Below are 17497 nucleotides of genomic sequence, written 5' to 3'. Positions count from 1 at the left end.
TTCCCAAATCAGAACGTCACTTATAACCTGGAGTGGGGGCCAGAAGAGTGGCAGAAGTGTGTGTGGGGAGGGGCGGGATCAAGTAATCTCAGATTTAGTTTTCTGATTTCAGAATTAAGATAGTGCATACACTGAATATTTGTATATATGTCAATATTGGGAGTTAATGTGGTTTTCAAAGATAAATACCACAAAGGATAATCTAATCTGAATTGTATATTAACCCGTAAATCACAAAATAGTAAAACTTGTTTATATTGAGAAAAGAATTGTTAAATAGCTACTGGATTAGTCATCTCAGCACTGTGTAGAGCCTGTTCTATCAGTACTGGGACCAGTTCAGAACTCCCAGAGCTATCTACCCTGTTATGTTGGGAAGCAAATGTACTCCACAATTTGAAGAAAGAAAGGAAAAAAAAAAAAAGAATGCTTTAGATCTTTGATCAATCTAAACTTGTCAGGGAAGATATTGGAAGCAACAACGAAGAGCAAATTTAGTACAACTCAGACACTTAAATGACTGTTCCAGTTCTAATGGAACTGTTTACGTCTCCTATCTGTGTAGATGAATTGTTCTTATTTCTAGCTTGGCTTCTCTTTTCTAAAACAAAATGCTGAGGCTTTTTGATTTAAACCATTTTAGTGGTCAAAACATAAGGGGTTCATTCTCTTGGCTACACTCATTTTTGATTTATTGTGCTCTTCTCTTCTCCAGTGCCTCACAAATGGTCCGGTGGCTAAAGTCTGTTTTCACTATACATGCATCCTACCTTTCCACAGTAAGTATCTTGCTCTATGGTCAATGCTTGCAGCTAACTAAAGTGTACCTCTGCTCTTCCATTAAAAGTCAACCCTCCTAACATCCTAATCTGGTGCTACCACTGTCTAAATGAACCTCTCCAAAAAAGATGTTTCATGTCATGGGCAACACTTTTTTTGCCACAACATGCTATAAATTGCCTGGTAGCTGGCATTATCCAGTACAACCATTAGCACTGAATCAAACTGCTTAGCCATGCCTCTGTTAGTTATGGAGTTATACACAGAGCTGGCTTAATATATGATGATCTAGCCTTTTGGGTGAACTTCTTAAACAGAAATTGCCCAAGTACTTTCCTACTGCAGACTAACTGGAAATTTTCTCGAGTGCAGCTAGCTTTACTGCATAAAAGTATGCTGGAAGTGGAGTATTAGCTGGGTGTCCTGGATAAGCTAATGCAGGAGCATTTAGCCTCTTGGCTTCTGGCTTCAAAGCCTACCACAAGTGAAGGATGAATTTAGTCTTGACTTAGTGATAGAAACCACTAGTTTGGCGCAATTGGTCTTCTGTTCCAGAAAGGTCCAGGTCTACAATGTGGGAGTTCGTAGGTTAGCATTGATGTGCATTGACATTCCCAGACTCTCAGCTGATACTTGTGCAGTTCCCATTCATACTAGCCCTTCCCATCAGTTCTCTTAATGCTGTAAACCACAGTCAAGTGAAGAAGGAAAATTAGATCTGCATGAGCTGAAAGTGGATAGAGCCAAGCATTGGTTTAGCAGACTGCTTGAAGTAATAATCGTTCATATGTAGTGAAATCTCAGTTCTCATTTTGTCTGAGACACGATATGAGCAAGGATTCCATTTTAGGTGCTGCCTATGCAGTTTAGAATCTTCTTATGAAGTGGAAGAGGACAACAAAACAGCCTCATTCTTGTGCTTTTTTTCTCTAAAGTTGCCAGACCTGGTTCCTCAGCTGGGTATGCTATATCAGTTAATGGAGAGCAGAGTAAAAACATTGCAGAAGCTCTCTCGCCTCCATGGAAAACTCTATCTTATCATCACCCAGGTGAGTTCAAGCTATAAACATTGGAGTATAAGATGGAAATGATGTCGGAAGTAGTGGTTGTCTTCAAATTTGATGCAACCAAACCTGCCATCCACAGCTCAGTACAATTGCTGGGTAGTCACACTGATAATGCTGAAGGCAGCACAGTTGATTAAGGAGCATCTTGCTACTGACCATATTTTTCTAAACTGACTTAATATTAGTTAATTGGGGATGTGTTTTCATTGAAGGTTCAGTCACATTTTTCCTTCTGATTTATATGCTGACCCTCAAGAATTTTAGACTGGAAATAAGCAGGAGAATTTTAAACCACTTAAGATGCGTGTCTCTTCTCTTTAGTATTATAACTTTTCTGCCCATCCTAAATACTCAACTGTTTTAAAACTACAGATATGCATGGAAGAATAAAATCCAGGCTTGATGAAGATTTCACTTAAATTGTGATGAGTTTTGTAAACTCTTGGTAGGTTGTAAGGTTGGATTACATGACTGCAATTTATTGTGATATTTGCAAATCTCTTTTAGGTTGCAGCACTGGAAAAAATACAGGATGCAACTGATATTAATCAGACTGCAAAACTAGTGTATGAGGAAGGTGAGCAGACGACTTCATGTGGGGTTACCTTGGGAACAGATTGAACCATTGTACACTTAGTGTAGCTCAGCTGCTTTACTAAGGTTACAGCTAACGTTTGCCAGTCATCCACATTCCAATTCTGTGCCTCTCGCTGTGTGATCTACCATGGAGGATTTGCTTGAAGACTGGAGGGGAAAAGGTGGTATGGAGTTGTCAAGTAGCTTTTTGGTTGGTTGGATTTTTTCCTCTCCGGTTATGAAAACCCTAGTGGTAACTGCAAGTCCAACATACTACTTAACTCTAGTGCCAGGAGTCCAGATTTGTTGGCCCAGGTCTGTAGTGCAGAATGCACCTTTCCTGAAGATAAATCACTAGAAGACGCTTCCAAATCTGTCCAGAATCCAGAAGATTTAAAATATCTGTAGACCTGAGGTTTGGGTCTTATGTCAACTCTGAAATATTGTGCATAGGATGATTGAGCAACAGTGCTTGATTTATACTGATCAAAATAACCTAATGTTCAGTTTTGGTAGATGTCTTAAATGGCACAGCCAGTTAATATATGTAGTGGCACGTGATCTTGGATTTCATTTGAGTAAAGACTGCATCAAACCTGTTGTGTGCTCCTGACTTATGTAGCATTTTCCATTTACAGAATCCTCCGAGGAAGGTTCTGAAGATGAGATGATTGCAGATAAAGATTCAGATGTAAGTAAAATTCTTTGTCCAGGACTTCAGTCCTTCACTTGACAGATCATAGAAATATAGGATTGCAAAAATGCTTGTACCAAATATTAAGCTGTTTCTGGTTTTTTGTTTTTTTTGTTCCAGGAGAACTGGGATGAAGATGAAGAGAAAGGGGAGCAATCTGATGAAGAGAGAGGGGAGCAAGCCGATGAAGAAAAAGGGGAGCAATCCGATGAACAAGAAATGGCTGTTGAAAAAGAAATCAACGGGGAATCTGATTTGGACCCAGAAAATGAAAGTGAAGAAGAATAACAGATAGTTTTAAACAAAAACGAAACACCTATTAAAAGAAGTGGGCTGCCAGAACTCTAAAATTCTGGATCACCTTGCTGAAAGTAGCTGTAGTCACATAGCCAGGCATGAGTCTGCACTCCCCATGTGCAGAGGCTCTTCTGGGCACTGTGCATTCCTGAATCCAGAATGTTTAACCATGCCAGACTTCTCTTGTCCCATATCCCTGAGCTTATATATAACATTTCTGCCATCTCATGGTCAGATTACGCCCATTTCATGGACAAGCATATTTGTATTCAAGTGAAATAAACCTGCCACCGCCATTTGTGTGGTTAACTTGTTGCAGCTTTACATTGAATGTGTTTAAAATATAACAGATCAAAGATCAGACTGTACCTTCTCTTGTCGCTTCAGTTAGCGATAGCAAGTGGGCATCCTGCTGCATTTTTTCAAAATAAAATAAAATAAAAATAAATATTTTTGTAATATTTAAATTCACTATTGAATTTCTTCATTTTCTCCTCATAGGTTTACCCATGCCTTGGCAATGTCTGAATGCCAACCTGCTTTCAAACAGCTTTTTTCTTTTTTAAACAAAATTGGACTTGACTTTTATATGTATGTATAAATCTATAGCTTTTTTTGTGCTTCAGAAGGACATTAGAACTATCAGTGGTTTCTAATTTGTTTTAATTGATCCTGTATATAAGTTTAATGCTGACCCGGGAAGAGACTTCATCTTGAGGGGGAGGGGGAATGGAAAAAAATTAGGGGAGAGGGAGGGTGATTGCTTGTGAATATGTAACGCAAAGTGTATACGTTTATTACTGATTTTTAATCTCTCAGTGGCAGAACAAGGATTGCTATTTGCTAAGGTAATGGAAGCTGACGTGGCATAAACACATTTTTAAGAGCAAGAAACGGTAAAGGTTTGAGCCATTCACCAGTATAATGTACAGTATATTTGTCTATAAATGGAGCTGTTGCAACTAAATACTGCCCTCTTTGTAAAGTGAATAAATATACATCTCCTTTACCAAATACTTGTTCTGTAATGTATGTGGGGATAGAAGAGGTGGTGTGCTTGAGGGAATTATCTCATAAGCAGGTATCTCAGGGAAAATGCTGACCATGTTCTGGGCTTGAAGCACATCCAGTGGTAACTCAGATTCTCAGCTCCTGATGTCTTTACCTGTATCTGCCGGCTTCAGTGACACAAACAAGCATTCACTACATTTGGCTTCCAGGTGCTCTGAGGGAGAGCAAGTTGGATTGTCTCGTGTTCTGCATGGCGTCATCTGCCAAGTTCACTTCAAAATCTTATAGGTGAAGTTGGAAGGCAGGAGAAGCATGGCTTGGTTTTTCCCAATCCTAAGTGAGGTTTCAAAGTGTTGTCAATTGGAAAAAAAATCTCCCTGGTAGCGTAAACTAGGTGCACATTATACCTGTGCCATGGAGAGAAGGTAAATACAGAAGCCCGAGACATTGCCCGCACACACTGTTACCAAACTAAGCTAAATTGATATGACCATTGTTAACCAATGTGTGTTCCCATGGAGAGGCCTGTACCAGTTTAAATTAATTTAAAACAGATTTTAGTGAAACCATTGCAACTTTTGAATGTTGGCAAATCCAAAGTCAGAAAATCCAGTCCCTTTTCAGAGCACAATGGCACTTTTACTGTTAGCTTTTCTTCATATGTTACATTGAATGAGCAGTTTGTATTTAAAGCAAAAAGGTAGCGGAATGCTTATGAGAAGACACTTCCAAGAGTGGTGCATGCTTACTACATGAAAACTGCCCATAGTTTGAAATGAAATGAAATTTAAAATGAAATGTGAAGTCTCTCCCTTCCTTCCTTCCTTCCTTCCTTTCCTACCTGCAATAGTGGGACAATTTCATTATGGCTGCTGTTTGTGGTGTTGGCAGTAACTCAGGTGATGATGTTCTGCCAACTGAGAAACTTGACTGGCTCAGTGATCGTATCTGATTTATGCTCTTTGTGTAATATGAGATTCTGAATGCATGAACCCATCCAGGCTCTTAGGAACTGAATGTGCTCCCATAACTTACAGGAAAGGTAATTTTCCTGAGATGTACTGTTATGTCCCAGATTGGACCTATGACATGGATGTGATAGGAATTCACTCTTGAGTTCATTGGCTGGGTGCCTTCACTGGTACCTCATATTTAAACTTTGCAAAGTTGGATTGCATGTAATTGGTTTCCCTGCATTGTGATATATCTGTCGCTGGTTTTGCTCTTGCTTGTGTAGCTTTAGGGACTCCCTGTGAGAGTCCTGAGTTTGATACAGGGATAGGAAAATGCTTGTCTGCTGCTATAATTTTTGGATGAGTGCCAAAAAAAATTGCTTGTCCAAATAGTTCAAGGGCTAATACCTTGTGATCTGCCACAGCTAGAAACAAAGGCTGTAAATCGTAGATTCTCAACCTGTGGGCGGGGGACAGATCCAGAGGGATGACCATTCATTTCTAGATAGGAAGGTCCTGAACAGAAAAACGGTTTCTGGTATGGAAAAGGTTGAGAACCACTGCTGTAAACAACTGTAAAACTAAGGCCTGGTCTACACTAGAAAAGATTAACTGCTATACCTATGCCGGCAAACCCTCTAGTGTAAAGACAGTTATAAAGACACAAGTGTGTTGGTTTTGGCAGTGTAGATTATACTGGTTCAGGGAACAAAATAAGCTATATTGCCAAAACACTTTTATGCCAGTACAACCATCAACACTAGAGAGCTTAATTGCTATAGCTATTTACTTAGATATAAAAATAAACACCTTACATAATTAATCATACAATAAATATAATTCAATTAAACCTCAACAGCATTTAAATCAGTTCTGCAGGGATTCCGCCACCCATCCATCTACCCACTTCAGCCTCTAGGAAGTGCACCCTGAGTATTCTTCAGAGACCCGGTTAAAGATGTCTTTTGGCAGCCTTCCCAGAAAATCTCCAGATTTGGCTATTATGGACCAACCTGTGTCCTAAAAAATCACATCCTTAACTGACATATCTATGCTGGCAAAAAAAAAAAACCAAATCAAAACAAAACACTTTCTAGTGTAGACCTGGCCTATGGTTCCAAGCTTTCCTGAAACACACAGAACTAATACTTTGCATTTCTCGAACATCCACCATTTGAGGATCTCAGTGCGTTGCAAACATTAATTAAGCCTCATATCCTGACAGGTTGTACTATCCACCATAAAAAACTGAGGAAACTGAGGTGCACAAAGTGGTTTTAAGTGACTGCCCCAGAATAGCCTGACTTTCAGAATGCAAGGGTCACCTAACTTGTATTTGGGATTACTGACTTCAGCAGCAAAAATCATAGAGCCTGCACCTGGTTTTGATTTCAAATGTGAAAAGGTACTCTTTCAGCATGACCCACCTGGCATCCAGAACAAAGAGTAGCTAGTTTTACAAAAGTCACTATTTGTATCTGCTTCAAAAGCCTAAGGGTATGTCTACACTACGGGATTATTCCGATTTTACATAAACCGGTTTTGTAAAACAGATTGTATAAAGTCGAGTGCACACGGCCACACTAAGCACATTAATTCGGCGGTGTGCGTCCATGGTCCGAGGCTAGCGTCGATTTCTGGAGCATTGCACTGTGGGTAGCTATTCTGTAGCTATCCTGTAGCTATCCCATAGTTCCCGCAGTCTCCCCCGCCCCTTGGAATTATGGGTTGAGATCCCAGTACCTGATGGGGCAAAAATCATTGTCGCTAGTGGTTCTGGGTAAATGTCAGCAGTCATTCCTTCCTCCGGGAAAACAACGGCAGACAATCATTTCGCGCCCTTTTTCCCTGGATTGCCCTGGCAGACGCCATAGCACAGCAACCATGGGAGCCCCTTCAGCTTTTTTTTTGACTGTCACCGTATGCATACTGGATGCCGCTAACAGAGGCTTTAATGCAGCACTACACAGCAGCATTCGTTTGCTTTTGCATGATAGCAGAGACGGTTATCAGTCGTTCTGTTCCGTCTGCTGCCATTGTAAATTGGCAGTAAGATGACGGTTATCTGTCGTTCTGTACTGTCTGCTGCTATCATGGGTGCCCCTGGCTGAGGTCTGCCGAGGGCGCAAAGGCAAAACTGGGAATGACTCTCCAAGTCAGTCCCTCGTTTATGGTTTCTAAAAATAGTCAGTCTTGCCTAGAATATGGGATAAGTGTACTAGAGAACAAGTGTATCAGAGAGCACAGCTGCTCTGTGTCAGATCCCGCAAAAATAATAAGCTGCATGCCATTCACGGGGGTACCCCTGCAACAACCCCACCCGTTGCTTCCCTTCTCCCCCAACCTTCCTGGGCTTCCGTGGCAGTGTCCCCCCCATTTGTGTCATGAAGTTATAAAGAATGCAGGAATAAGGAACAGTTCTTCTTCGAGTGATTGCTCATATCCATTCCAGTTAGGTGTGCGCGCTGTGCGTGCACGTCTGCCGGAAACATTTTACCCTAGCAACTCCAGTGGGCCGGCAGGTCGCCCCCTAGAGTGGCGCCGCCATGGCGCTTGATATATACCCCTGACGGCCCGCCCGCTCCTCAGTTCCTTCTTACCGCCGTGTCGGTTGCTGGAACTGTGGAGTGCGACTTGCTGTCCTCCACGTCCCTAGCTCTCCTTCGTTACTGTCAATAGTTGTAGTTGTAAATAGTTTAATAATACAGTTAGAGTTGTATAGTAATTAGTAGTTGTTATATATAGTTTATAGAACTTGTTCGCGGGTTGGGCCGTTGCCCTTCCCTGCGCCTGGCACCGGGCCCATGCCTGGTTCGCCGGGCTTCAAGCAGTGCTCGGCCTGCAAGAGGCCGATGCCAACTAGCGATCCCCATGACGCGTTCCTGAAGTGCCTCGGGGAATTGCATATCGCCGAGAAGTGTCGCATCTGCAAGGCCTTTAAGCCTCGAACAAAGAAAGAGAGAGATCAAAGACTGCGGACTCTCTTGATGGAAGCAGCACTGAATCCGGTACTGTCAGTGCAGCCGACCACCTCTACACCGGCACTGGACCGCGCCGGCACCAGAAAGACACGCCGGCACCGCCCATCCCCGGCACCGGGATCCTATCAAAGACCCTCGACGTCTGCGACATCATCTCGGCAGGCTCGAGTGGAGCGCCCGGCACCTACCTCTGCCGCGGCACCGCCTGCAGGGTTGCCGTGGACTCCGGGCCCGGAAGGTCTGTCGAGTCCGGCCCCTCCTAGCTCCCCCTTAAGATCTGGGGTCGAGCCATTAGTCCCGTCCACGCCGGAGACCTTCGCTTCGGCGCGGGACTTGATAGCTCTGACTGAGCCATCCCAGCCTCAACCCCCGGTACCCCCAGTGTGGGTCATCTCCAGAGGCAAGCCGACGTTGAGAGTGCCGTCTCTGGAATCCAGGCATCGATTGCCTTCGAGGCCCCGACGACGTGGACGCTCACGCTCTCTGCACCGCTCGCAGTCCGGGCACCACTCTCCTAGGTGGCACCGGTCGCACTCGCGGCGCAGGTCGACGTCGGTACGGTCCCGGTCTGGCTCTTCTCCATACTGGGACTCTAGGAGCCATTCGCGTCGGCAATCAACTCCCCGGTCGACCTCCCGGCACCGCGTCGGTGGTAGGTCCCGGTCCCCAGCGCCATCCCGGCACTGCATCGGACGTAGATCGCGGTCCCGATCCTGGCACCGAGCTGGAGGCAGGTCCCGGTCCGGATCCCGGCACCGAGTACTAGACCGGTCCCGGTCCCGGCACCGGTATGGCTCCCGGTACCGATCCTCGGCACCGAGAGGATCGTCGTCGTCGGGACTGAGGGAGGCCTATCAGCCGAGTTCGGCACCTCCATGGCCTTCGAGGCAGCCATCGGTCTCCTCTCAGGCGGACAGCGTTTATACGCTGGGCCCGGACAGACACGCGGCCCTCTTCCAGGACACTCTGCCTCAAGACCAAGGACCACAGCAGTGGGGGTTTTGGACTCCCTGGGCGTACCATCAAGCCCAAGGTCCGCAACATACTTCTCCCCGGCCTGCGGCGGACCGAAGACCACCAGAGTCAACTCTGTCTCGCCCCCCTCCCTCTCCAGAAGGCGAGGACAGGTCCAGCCACCGGGACCCAGAGCTCCCTCCAGAGCCGGAGGGCCGGGTCCAGACGGAACCCCTTGTGGACGCTCTGCTGCCAACGGTATCCTCGTCATCTTCCCCTGACGAGGCAGTGGCAGGCACCTCGTCCTCCAGCCCTCCCCCTCTCGACCTCAGGGCACATCAGGACCTCTTCAGGCGCATGGTGCAAAACTTAAATTTACAAGTGGAGGAGGTCGCTGAGATCGAGGATCCGGTGGTCAGCATCCTCTCCGCAGATGCTCCCACCAGAGTTGTCCTGCCTTTCATTAGGACTATTCAGGCCAACGCCACCACTATCTGGCAGTCACCGGCCTCCATCCCTCCTACCGCACGAGGCGTGGAGAGAAAGTACATGGCCCCTTCTAAGGGCTTTGAATTCCTGCATGTCCACCCGACACCATGCTCCCTCGTGGTACAGTCGGTGAACAAGAGGGAGCGCCATGGACAAGAGGCCCCAGCGCCCAAATCTAAGGAGGCGAGGCGGATGGACCTCCTAGGCCGTAAAGTCTATTCGGCGGGGGCGCTACAGCTCAGGGTCTCCAACCAACAGACCCTCCTTAGCCGCTACTCTTTTAACTCCTGGGTAGCGGCGGACAAGTTTAAGGAGCTGTTGCCGCAGGAGGCACGTCAAGAATTTGCGGCGATTCTTGATGAGGGCAAGAAGGTCGCAAGGACCTTGCTGCAGGCCTCATTGGACGCTGCAGACTCGGCCACTCCGACCCTTGCCTCAGGGCTTACGATGCGCCGCATATCCTGGCTTCAGGTCTCTGGCCTTCCACCGGAGCTCCAGTATACCATCCAGGACCTCCCCTTCGAAGGCCAGGGCCTGTTTTCAGACAAAACAGACCCCAGGCTAAAGAGCCTAAAAGACAATCGCGTCATCATGCGCTCTTTGGGGATGCATGCGCCCATGACGCAGCACAGACCCTTCCGGCCGCAGAACCAGCAGCAACAACGCCGGCCGTATCCCCAGTTCCGCCCACGGCAGGACCTTAATAGGTGCTGGGGCAGGAACAGTAGGCGCAGACAGTCCGGTGGCCAAGGGGGGCAGAACCAAGGCTCCTCCAAGGCCCCACCCGGACCCAAGCCTTCATTTTGAAGGTGCGCCCGAGGGCGCAGTACCAGTTTCCCCTTCGGATCCTTCCCCACAGTTTTCCAACTGTCTTTCGTTTTTCCTCCAGGCGTGGACCCGAATAACATCAGACCGCTGGGTCTTATGCACTGTACAGGCCGGTTACCGCCTGCAGTTTTCATCGCCCCCACCCCCCACCCTCGTCCCTCTTCACGGACCCCTCTCACGAGCAGTTCCTCCGTCAGGAGGTACAGACGCTCCTCGACAAAGCAGCCATAGAGGAGGTTCCAGAGAGCGAGAAGGGCAAGGGGTTTTATTCCTGTTACTTTCTGATCCCCAAGGCCAAGGGAGGCCTCAGGCCTATCCTCGACCTGCGAGAACTCAACAAGCATATGGTGAAGTTGAAGTTCTGCATGGTATCCCTGGGGACATCATCCCATCGCTGGATCCTGGAGACTGGTACGCCGCCCTCGACGTGCAGGACGCTTACTTTCATATTGCCATATTTCCACAGCACAGGCGTTTCCTTCGCTTCGTGGTCGACCGCAAGCATTATCAATTTGCGGTCCTCCCATTTGGCCTTTCTACGGCCCCGAGGGTATTCACGAAATGCATGGCAGTCGTTGTCGCACATCTTCGGCGCAGCCACATTCACGTGTTCCCCTACCTCGATGACTGGTTGGTCCGAGGCACGTCAGAGCTGCAGGTCCGCGACCACGTCCGCAGGATCAGCAACCTCTTTGCTGCCCTAGGCCTCATTGTCAATGTGGACAAGTCCACTCTGCTCCCCATGCAGAGGATAGAGTTGATCGGGGCCGTTCTGGATTCCACCTTGGCCAGGGCCTTGCTACCATTGCCCAGGTTCCAGTCGCTATCGGCCATCATTCTGCGCTTGCAGGCGGCCCCCCTGACCTCCATAAGAACATGTCTGACCCTCCTGGGCCATATGGCGGCCTGTACGTTCGTGACAGCGTATGCTCAACTCCGCATGAGGCCTCTCCAATCTTGGCTCATCGCGCAGTACCGGCCGGCCAGACATTCGTTAGACACAGTTGTCACCATCCCCCAGGGGGTACTGGACTCCCTCCGGTGGTGGCTAGACCAGTCTGTCGTGTGTGCAGGGCTCCCGTTCCATCCGCCCCAACCCTCGGCATCCCTGACGACGGACGCCTCAGATCTGGGCGGGGGGGCGCACAGCTGAACCCTGAGGACTCAGGGCCTGTGGTCCCCCCAGGAACTGGACCTCCATATCAACATACGGCAGTTGAGAGCGGTCCGTCTTGCTTGTCAAGCGTTCGTCCATCACCTTCAAGGTCATTGTGTCGCGGTGTTCACCGACAACACGACGACCATGTACTATATCAACAAGCAGGGCGGCACCAGATCCTCTCCCCTATGTCAGGAGGCGACGTGGCTTTGGGAATTTTGTATAGCCCATGCCATTCACCTCACGGCCTCCTACCTACCTGGAATATGAAACACACTGGCGGATTGCCTGAGCAGATCCTTCCGCTCACACGAGTGGTCCCTTCGCCCGGACGTCGCCCTCTCACTCTTCCAGAGGTGGGGTCGTCCCCGGATGGACCTCTTCGCGTCCAGGGAGAACAGGAAATGCCAGGCATTCTGCTCCTTTCAGGGTCGGGAGCCCGGGTCATTAGCGGACGCCTTCTTTATCCCATGGGCGACCCATCTGTTTTATGCATTCCCTCCGTTTCCACTGGTCCACAAGGTCGTCCTCAAGGTGCGCAGGGACAGGGCTCGCGTGATTCTGATAGCCCCAGCGTGGCCCAGGCAACATTGGTACCCCATGTTGCTGGACCTCTCAATAACCAACCCAGTTCCCCTGTCCCTTCACCTGGATCTGATCACCCAGGACCATGGCAGACTCTGTCACCCGGACCTTCAGTCTCTGCATCTCACGGCGTGGCTCCTGCGTGGCTGACCAGCTCCGAGTTACGCTGCTCTACCCCGGTTCGAGAGGTTCTCCTGGGCAGTAGGAAGCCTTCCACTAGAGCTACGTATTCAGCCAAGTAGAAGCATTTTTTCTGCTGGTGCTCGGAGAAGGGTTTTCTCCCTATGGAGGTTTCCATCGCCAATATTCTGAACTACATCTGGTCCCTCAAGGTCCAGGGTCTGGCGATTCCATCCCTTCGGGTTCACCTAGCGGCCATCTCCACCTTTCATCCGGGAGGAGATGGCCGTTCTGTCTTCTCCCACCCTATGGTGGCAAGATTCCTGAAGGGGCTGGAACGTCTCTACCCACAGGTCCGTCCCCCTGCCCCTTCATGGGATATCAACCTCGTTCTGGCTCGGCTCATGGGCCCTCCATTTGAGCCGTTAGCGACTTGCTCCCTGCTCTACCTCCTGGAAGACCGCCTTTCTAGTGGCCATCACCTCAGCTAGATGGGTGTCGGAACTCCGGGCCCTCACAGTAGACCCCCCGTATACGGTCTTCCATAAGGACAAAGTGCAGCTGAGACCGCCCCCTGCCTTTCTCCCTAAGGTGGTCTCAGCCTTTCACATTAACCAGGAGATCCTCCTTCCCGTCTTTTTCCCAAAGCCCCATTCGTCCCACAGGGAGCAACAACTCCACTCGCTGGATGTCCGTCGGGCACTAGCGTTTTATGTGGAGAGGACCAAACCGTTCCGCAAGTCCCCCCAACTCTTCGTGGCGATAGCGGACCGTGTCAAGGGCCTTCCTATTTCCTCGCAGAGGATATCCTCGTGGGTAACGTCCTGTATCAGGACCTGTTATGACTTGGCTCACATCCCTACGGGCCGTGTAACTGCACACTCTACCAGGGCGCAGGCGTCATCACTGGCTTTCCTTGCCCGAGTGCCGATCCAAGAGATCTGTAGGGCGGCGACCTGGTCATCGGTCCACACTTTTGCTTCCCATTACGCCCTGGTCCAGCAGTCCAGAGATGACGCGGCCTTCGGCTCAGCAGTGCTCCATGCCGCGACTTCTCACTCCGACCCCACCGCCTAGGTAAGGCTTGGGATTCACCTAACTGGAATGGATATGAGCAATCACTCGAGGAAGAAAAGACGGTTACTCACCTTTGTAACTGTTGTTCTTCGAGATGTGTTGCTCATATCCATTCCACACCCGCCCTCCTTGCCCACTGTCGGAGTAGCCGGCAAGAAGGAACTGAGGAGCGGGCGGGCCAGCAGGGGTATATATCAAGCGCCATGGCAGCGCCACTCTAGGGGGCGACCTGCCAGCCCACTGGAGTTGTTAGGGTAAAAGGTTTCCGGCAGGCGTGCACGCGCGGCGCGCACACCTAACTGGAATGGATATGAGCAACACATCTCGAAGAACAACAGTTACAAAGGTGAGTAACCATCTTTGACTTGTTAGTGAGATAGCAGCGGGAGGCTGCCTCCCCCTCATTTTATGATAGTCCAGGCAGGACATTAAGCCATGTGGGGGAGAGGAGCCCAGCATCCCGCTGGTATGATAGTCCAGGCAGGACAGAATCTTTTCTTTACACAGGAAAGGGAAGGGGCTGATGGAGCTCAGCCCCCAGTTGCTATGATGAGGACGGTTACCAGCCGTTCTGTACCATCTACTGGGAATGACCAGGAATCATTCCTATTTTCACCCAGGCGCCCCTGGCCAGCGTCACCTGAGGCCAACCAGGAGCACTCACGGGCTGATGGTGACGACAGATAGCAGTCATATTGTACTATCTGCCACCGGGAAGGGGAGAGGAGCGGATACTGTTCTTCACTGCCGCAGCGTCACGTCTACCAGCAGCATTCAGTAGACATAGGGTGACATTGAAAAAAGTCAAGAAACGATTTTTCCCTTTTCTTTCATGTGGTGGGGGGAGGGAGTAAATTGACGAGCTATTCCCTGAACCACGCCGGACAATGTATTTGAACCTACAGGCACTGGGAGCTCAGCCAAGAATGCAAACACCTTTTGGAGACTGCTGTGGACTGTGGGATAGCTGGAGTCCTCAGTACCCCCTCCCTCCCTCCATGAGCATCCATTTGATTCTTTGGCTTTCCGTTACGCTTGTCACGCAGCACTGTGTAGCCTGTAGATTTTTTCAAACGCTTTGGCATTTCGTCTTCTGTAACGGAGCTCTGATAGAACAGATTTGTCTCCCCATACAGCGATCAGATCCAGTATCTCCCGTACGGTCCATGCTGGAGCTCTTTTTGGATTTGGGACTGCATCGCCACCCGTGCTGATCAGAGCTCCACGCTGGGCAAACAGGAAATGTAATTCAAAAGTTCGCGGGCCTTTTCCTGTTTACCTGGCCACTGCATCTGAGTTGAGATTGCTGTCCAGAGCGGTCACAATGGTGCACTGTGGGATACCGCCCGGAGGCCAATACCGTCTATTTGCGGCCACACTAACCCTAATCCGATATGGTAATACCGATTTTAGTGCTACTCCTCTCATTGGGGAGGAGTATAGAAACTGGTTTAAAGAGCCCTTTATATCGATATAAAGGGCCTCGTAGTGTGGATGGGTATGCCATTAAATCGGTTTAATGCTGCTAAAATCGGTTTAAAAGCGTAGTGTAGACCAGGCCTAAGACTATTGTTTTTCTGGTGAACTTGTAAACTGTTCCTGGAGGAGGAGCTATGACATTCCGGTGAAGGGGTGGGGGAAATATCAGACTGAATATATCCACCTGACTTGGATCTCCCCACTTGCTGTTGCTGCAGTGTCTAGAGTCCTATTCCCTCCCTAGTGCTGATATTAATTTGTTTTGGTGTGAAGGGGATCAGATCAAATGCTAATTCTAAAATAGGTCTTATCTGAATGGGGGATTTGGCTGACAGTTTGTGCAGGTATCTGATAGAAGTGCCAAGATGATGGCTTGCTAGAGGGTCGGACACTTCATACCTTGTGTAAGTTGTTTACTGCACACGCCAGGGGTTCCTTGCATCCCTCCACTTTTGCTCACCTATTCCACAAGCTCCTTGTGTGCCACCCTCCCATCATCTTCTCTTTCAGGGACTCCCTTCAATTCCCCCCCAATCTCTTCCCTACCAGGGTCTCCTGGTGCTCATTCTCCCATGAATGCAGCTTTGCGTGCACCACATCCTCTGCATGATCTTTGAATGCTGTAACAGTCAGTACCAAAGGTGGCCAGTAGGTGTCAAAATTGCTCTATGAAAACATCCTGGGCTAGGAGGGCACAAAGATAGGAAGAGAGTTAATGAACTTCAGGCTGGCTTAACCCCGTTGCTGCTGACGCGTGCTGTTGGGCAGTGTGGCTCTGCAATTAATGTCGGCTGTCATGGCTATGCTTAGGCTTAGTTTTGCCAGGTACACAAATCTCTGTGCGTGTCATTTCTTCTGCTGTGTGCTGCCAGCCCTTTCAAATGCTTTCTGACCTTGTAAAGCTCTGCTGGGGAAATACTTCTTAAGCAGGCCTCTCTCTGATTACAGTCTGCTGTTGCTGTCCTGCCGCGCTCTAAGGACATAGCATAACTGGGAGTATTGAAGTTTCATTCTCAGACACCCCTGCACTCTGTGATGTGACAGAGCTGAGATTTTTTTTATAAGGCTTTTCAGTTTACCTTTAAATTTCCCTGTTCAGGGCTTAATCATCCAACATTAAACACAAAAATCTGAAATTGTTAGGAGCATGTGCAGATAAGAGATGAAGGAGAAAAAAATGCCTGATGGGGGTGTCAGGGAAGGGGAGAGCAGAAGTGGAGTGGGAAAGATTTGGGAGAAGTGTCTGTACACATTAGCTCCAAAAAAAAAAAAAAAAAAAAAAAAAAAAAAAGTATAGCAAACCTATTATTGCTGCTGTTTTCAGTAAAATGTTTGAAAACTGAATATGAAAAATAGAGGTCTGGCGTGTGCACCAGCACCCGAGCTCTAGGCTGGGCTGGGGGGATGCTGGCGTGCAATCTCAATTTTTTTGCCTTCACAAAACTGTACTATCCCAGGGAAAATGTAAATTAAAGAAATGAAGTCAGAGAAAACCTCTCTCCTCGTCTCTGCACAGTTCTATGTTGGCGTTGGGTTATGCATACTGACTAATCTATAGCCGATGTGGTGTTGGTTTCCCTTTTCTCTAGTAGCAACGGGAAGGAAGGGGGCAGAGAGAAAGGCTTTCATGATAAATGTTCTAGCTTGCCCATGTGAGCTTGGAGAAACTATGCAGAAGACCTGGATCAGTGGCTCAAAAGCTGCCTAGAAGCCGGTTGACTTGGAGATTTTTTTCATTGTTGTATGTGACAGTTAAGCATTTTTTGAATGAACATGCAGTAGATGTGTTGTGAATCTTCAGTTCTCCAGTATGAACCAGATTGAATAGTGTTGGCAGGGACATTTCTTCCTACCATCCCAATCAGCCAAATAGGGCAATAACTGCCTTCTTGGCAATGTGCAGGTTAATGTAGCTGTTCAAAACATGTTACAAATATTCAGTGCTATAAAAAAGGTAGTAATGTGCTGTAGAATCAGTTGAAAATTAGTTCCTCTTGCCAGGTCCTGAGTTCAGGGGTCTGTGCATCCCCTGCAACAGTTGATAAACCCAGAACAGTGTGAAGAAGGCAGCCTCCTGTTCTGTTAATGATGTAGTCGACCATTCAGAGGTGGTGCTAGCCCATTTTGAGGGGCACAACACAATAAAAAAGCAAATAGGGGGCCCCTTTGAGCTGCTTAGGGCCTTAAGCAATTGCTTGGCCTGCTTATGCCTAGTGCCGGCTCACCGACCATTATATAGATCACAAGGTCCTGTATAGACCTTAAGCTCTCCAGGACAGGAACTGTCTGTGTACATACAGCATGTAGTACGATTCTGATTCTCAAAGCCTGGGCCTCTGGGCACTACCAGAATACAAATAATGAATAGTAATTGCAGCAGATATACCAGACCCCTGTGCTCAGGTTGTGGCAGCTTACTTTAAAGATCAAGAGTTTTTAAGCCAGAG

At 48.3% G+C, this 17497-nt stretch overlaps 1 protein-coding gene across 1 annotated transcript in view; it reads left to right on the top strand.

Moving 5' to 3' along the window:
- The window catches only part of WDR43 (WD repeat domain 43), a 35132-nt gene extending 30704 nt beyond the window's left edge, over positions 1-4428 (top strand). Inside the window, exons 14-18 of the mRNA XM_050948529.1 lie at positions 716-779; positions 1716-1829; positions 2355-2424; positions 3062-3114; positions 3238-4428. Coding sequence (XP_050804486.1) covers positions 716-779; positions 1716-1829; positions 2355-2424; positions 3062-3114; positions 3238-3405 — 469 coding nt within the window. The 3' untranslated portion in view covers positions 3406-4428. The remainder of the gene's footprint in view (positions 1-715; positions 780-1715; positions 1830-2354; positions 2425-3061; positions 3115-3237) is intronic.
- Positions 4429-17497: the final 13069 nt, after the last annotated feature.

Source organism: Gopherus flavomarginatus, chromosome 4 (assembly GCF_025201925.1).
Source record: "Gopherus flavomarginatus isolate rGopFla2 chromosome 4, rGopFla2.mat.asm, whole genome shotgun sequence".
NCBI classification, from domain to species: domain Eukaryota; kingdom Metazoa; phylum Chordata; order Testudines; family Testudinidae; genus Gopherus; species Gopherus flavomarginatus.
This window is presented reverse-complemented; position numbering and strand designations above follow the sequence as displayed.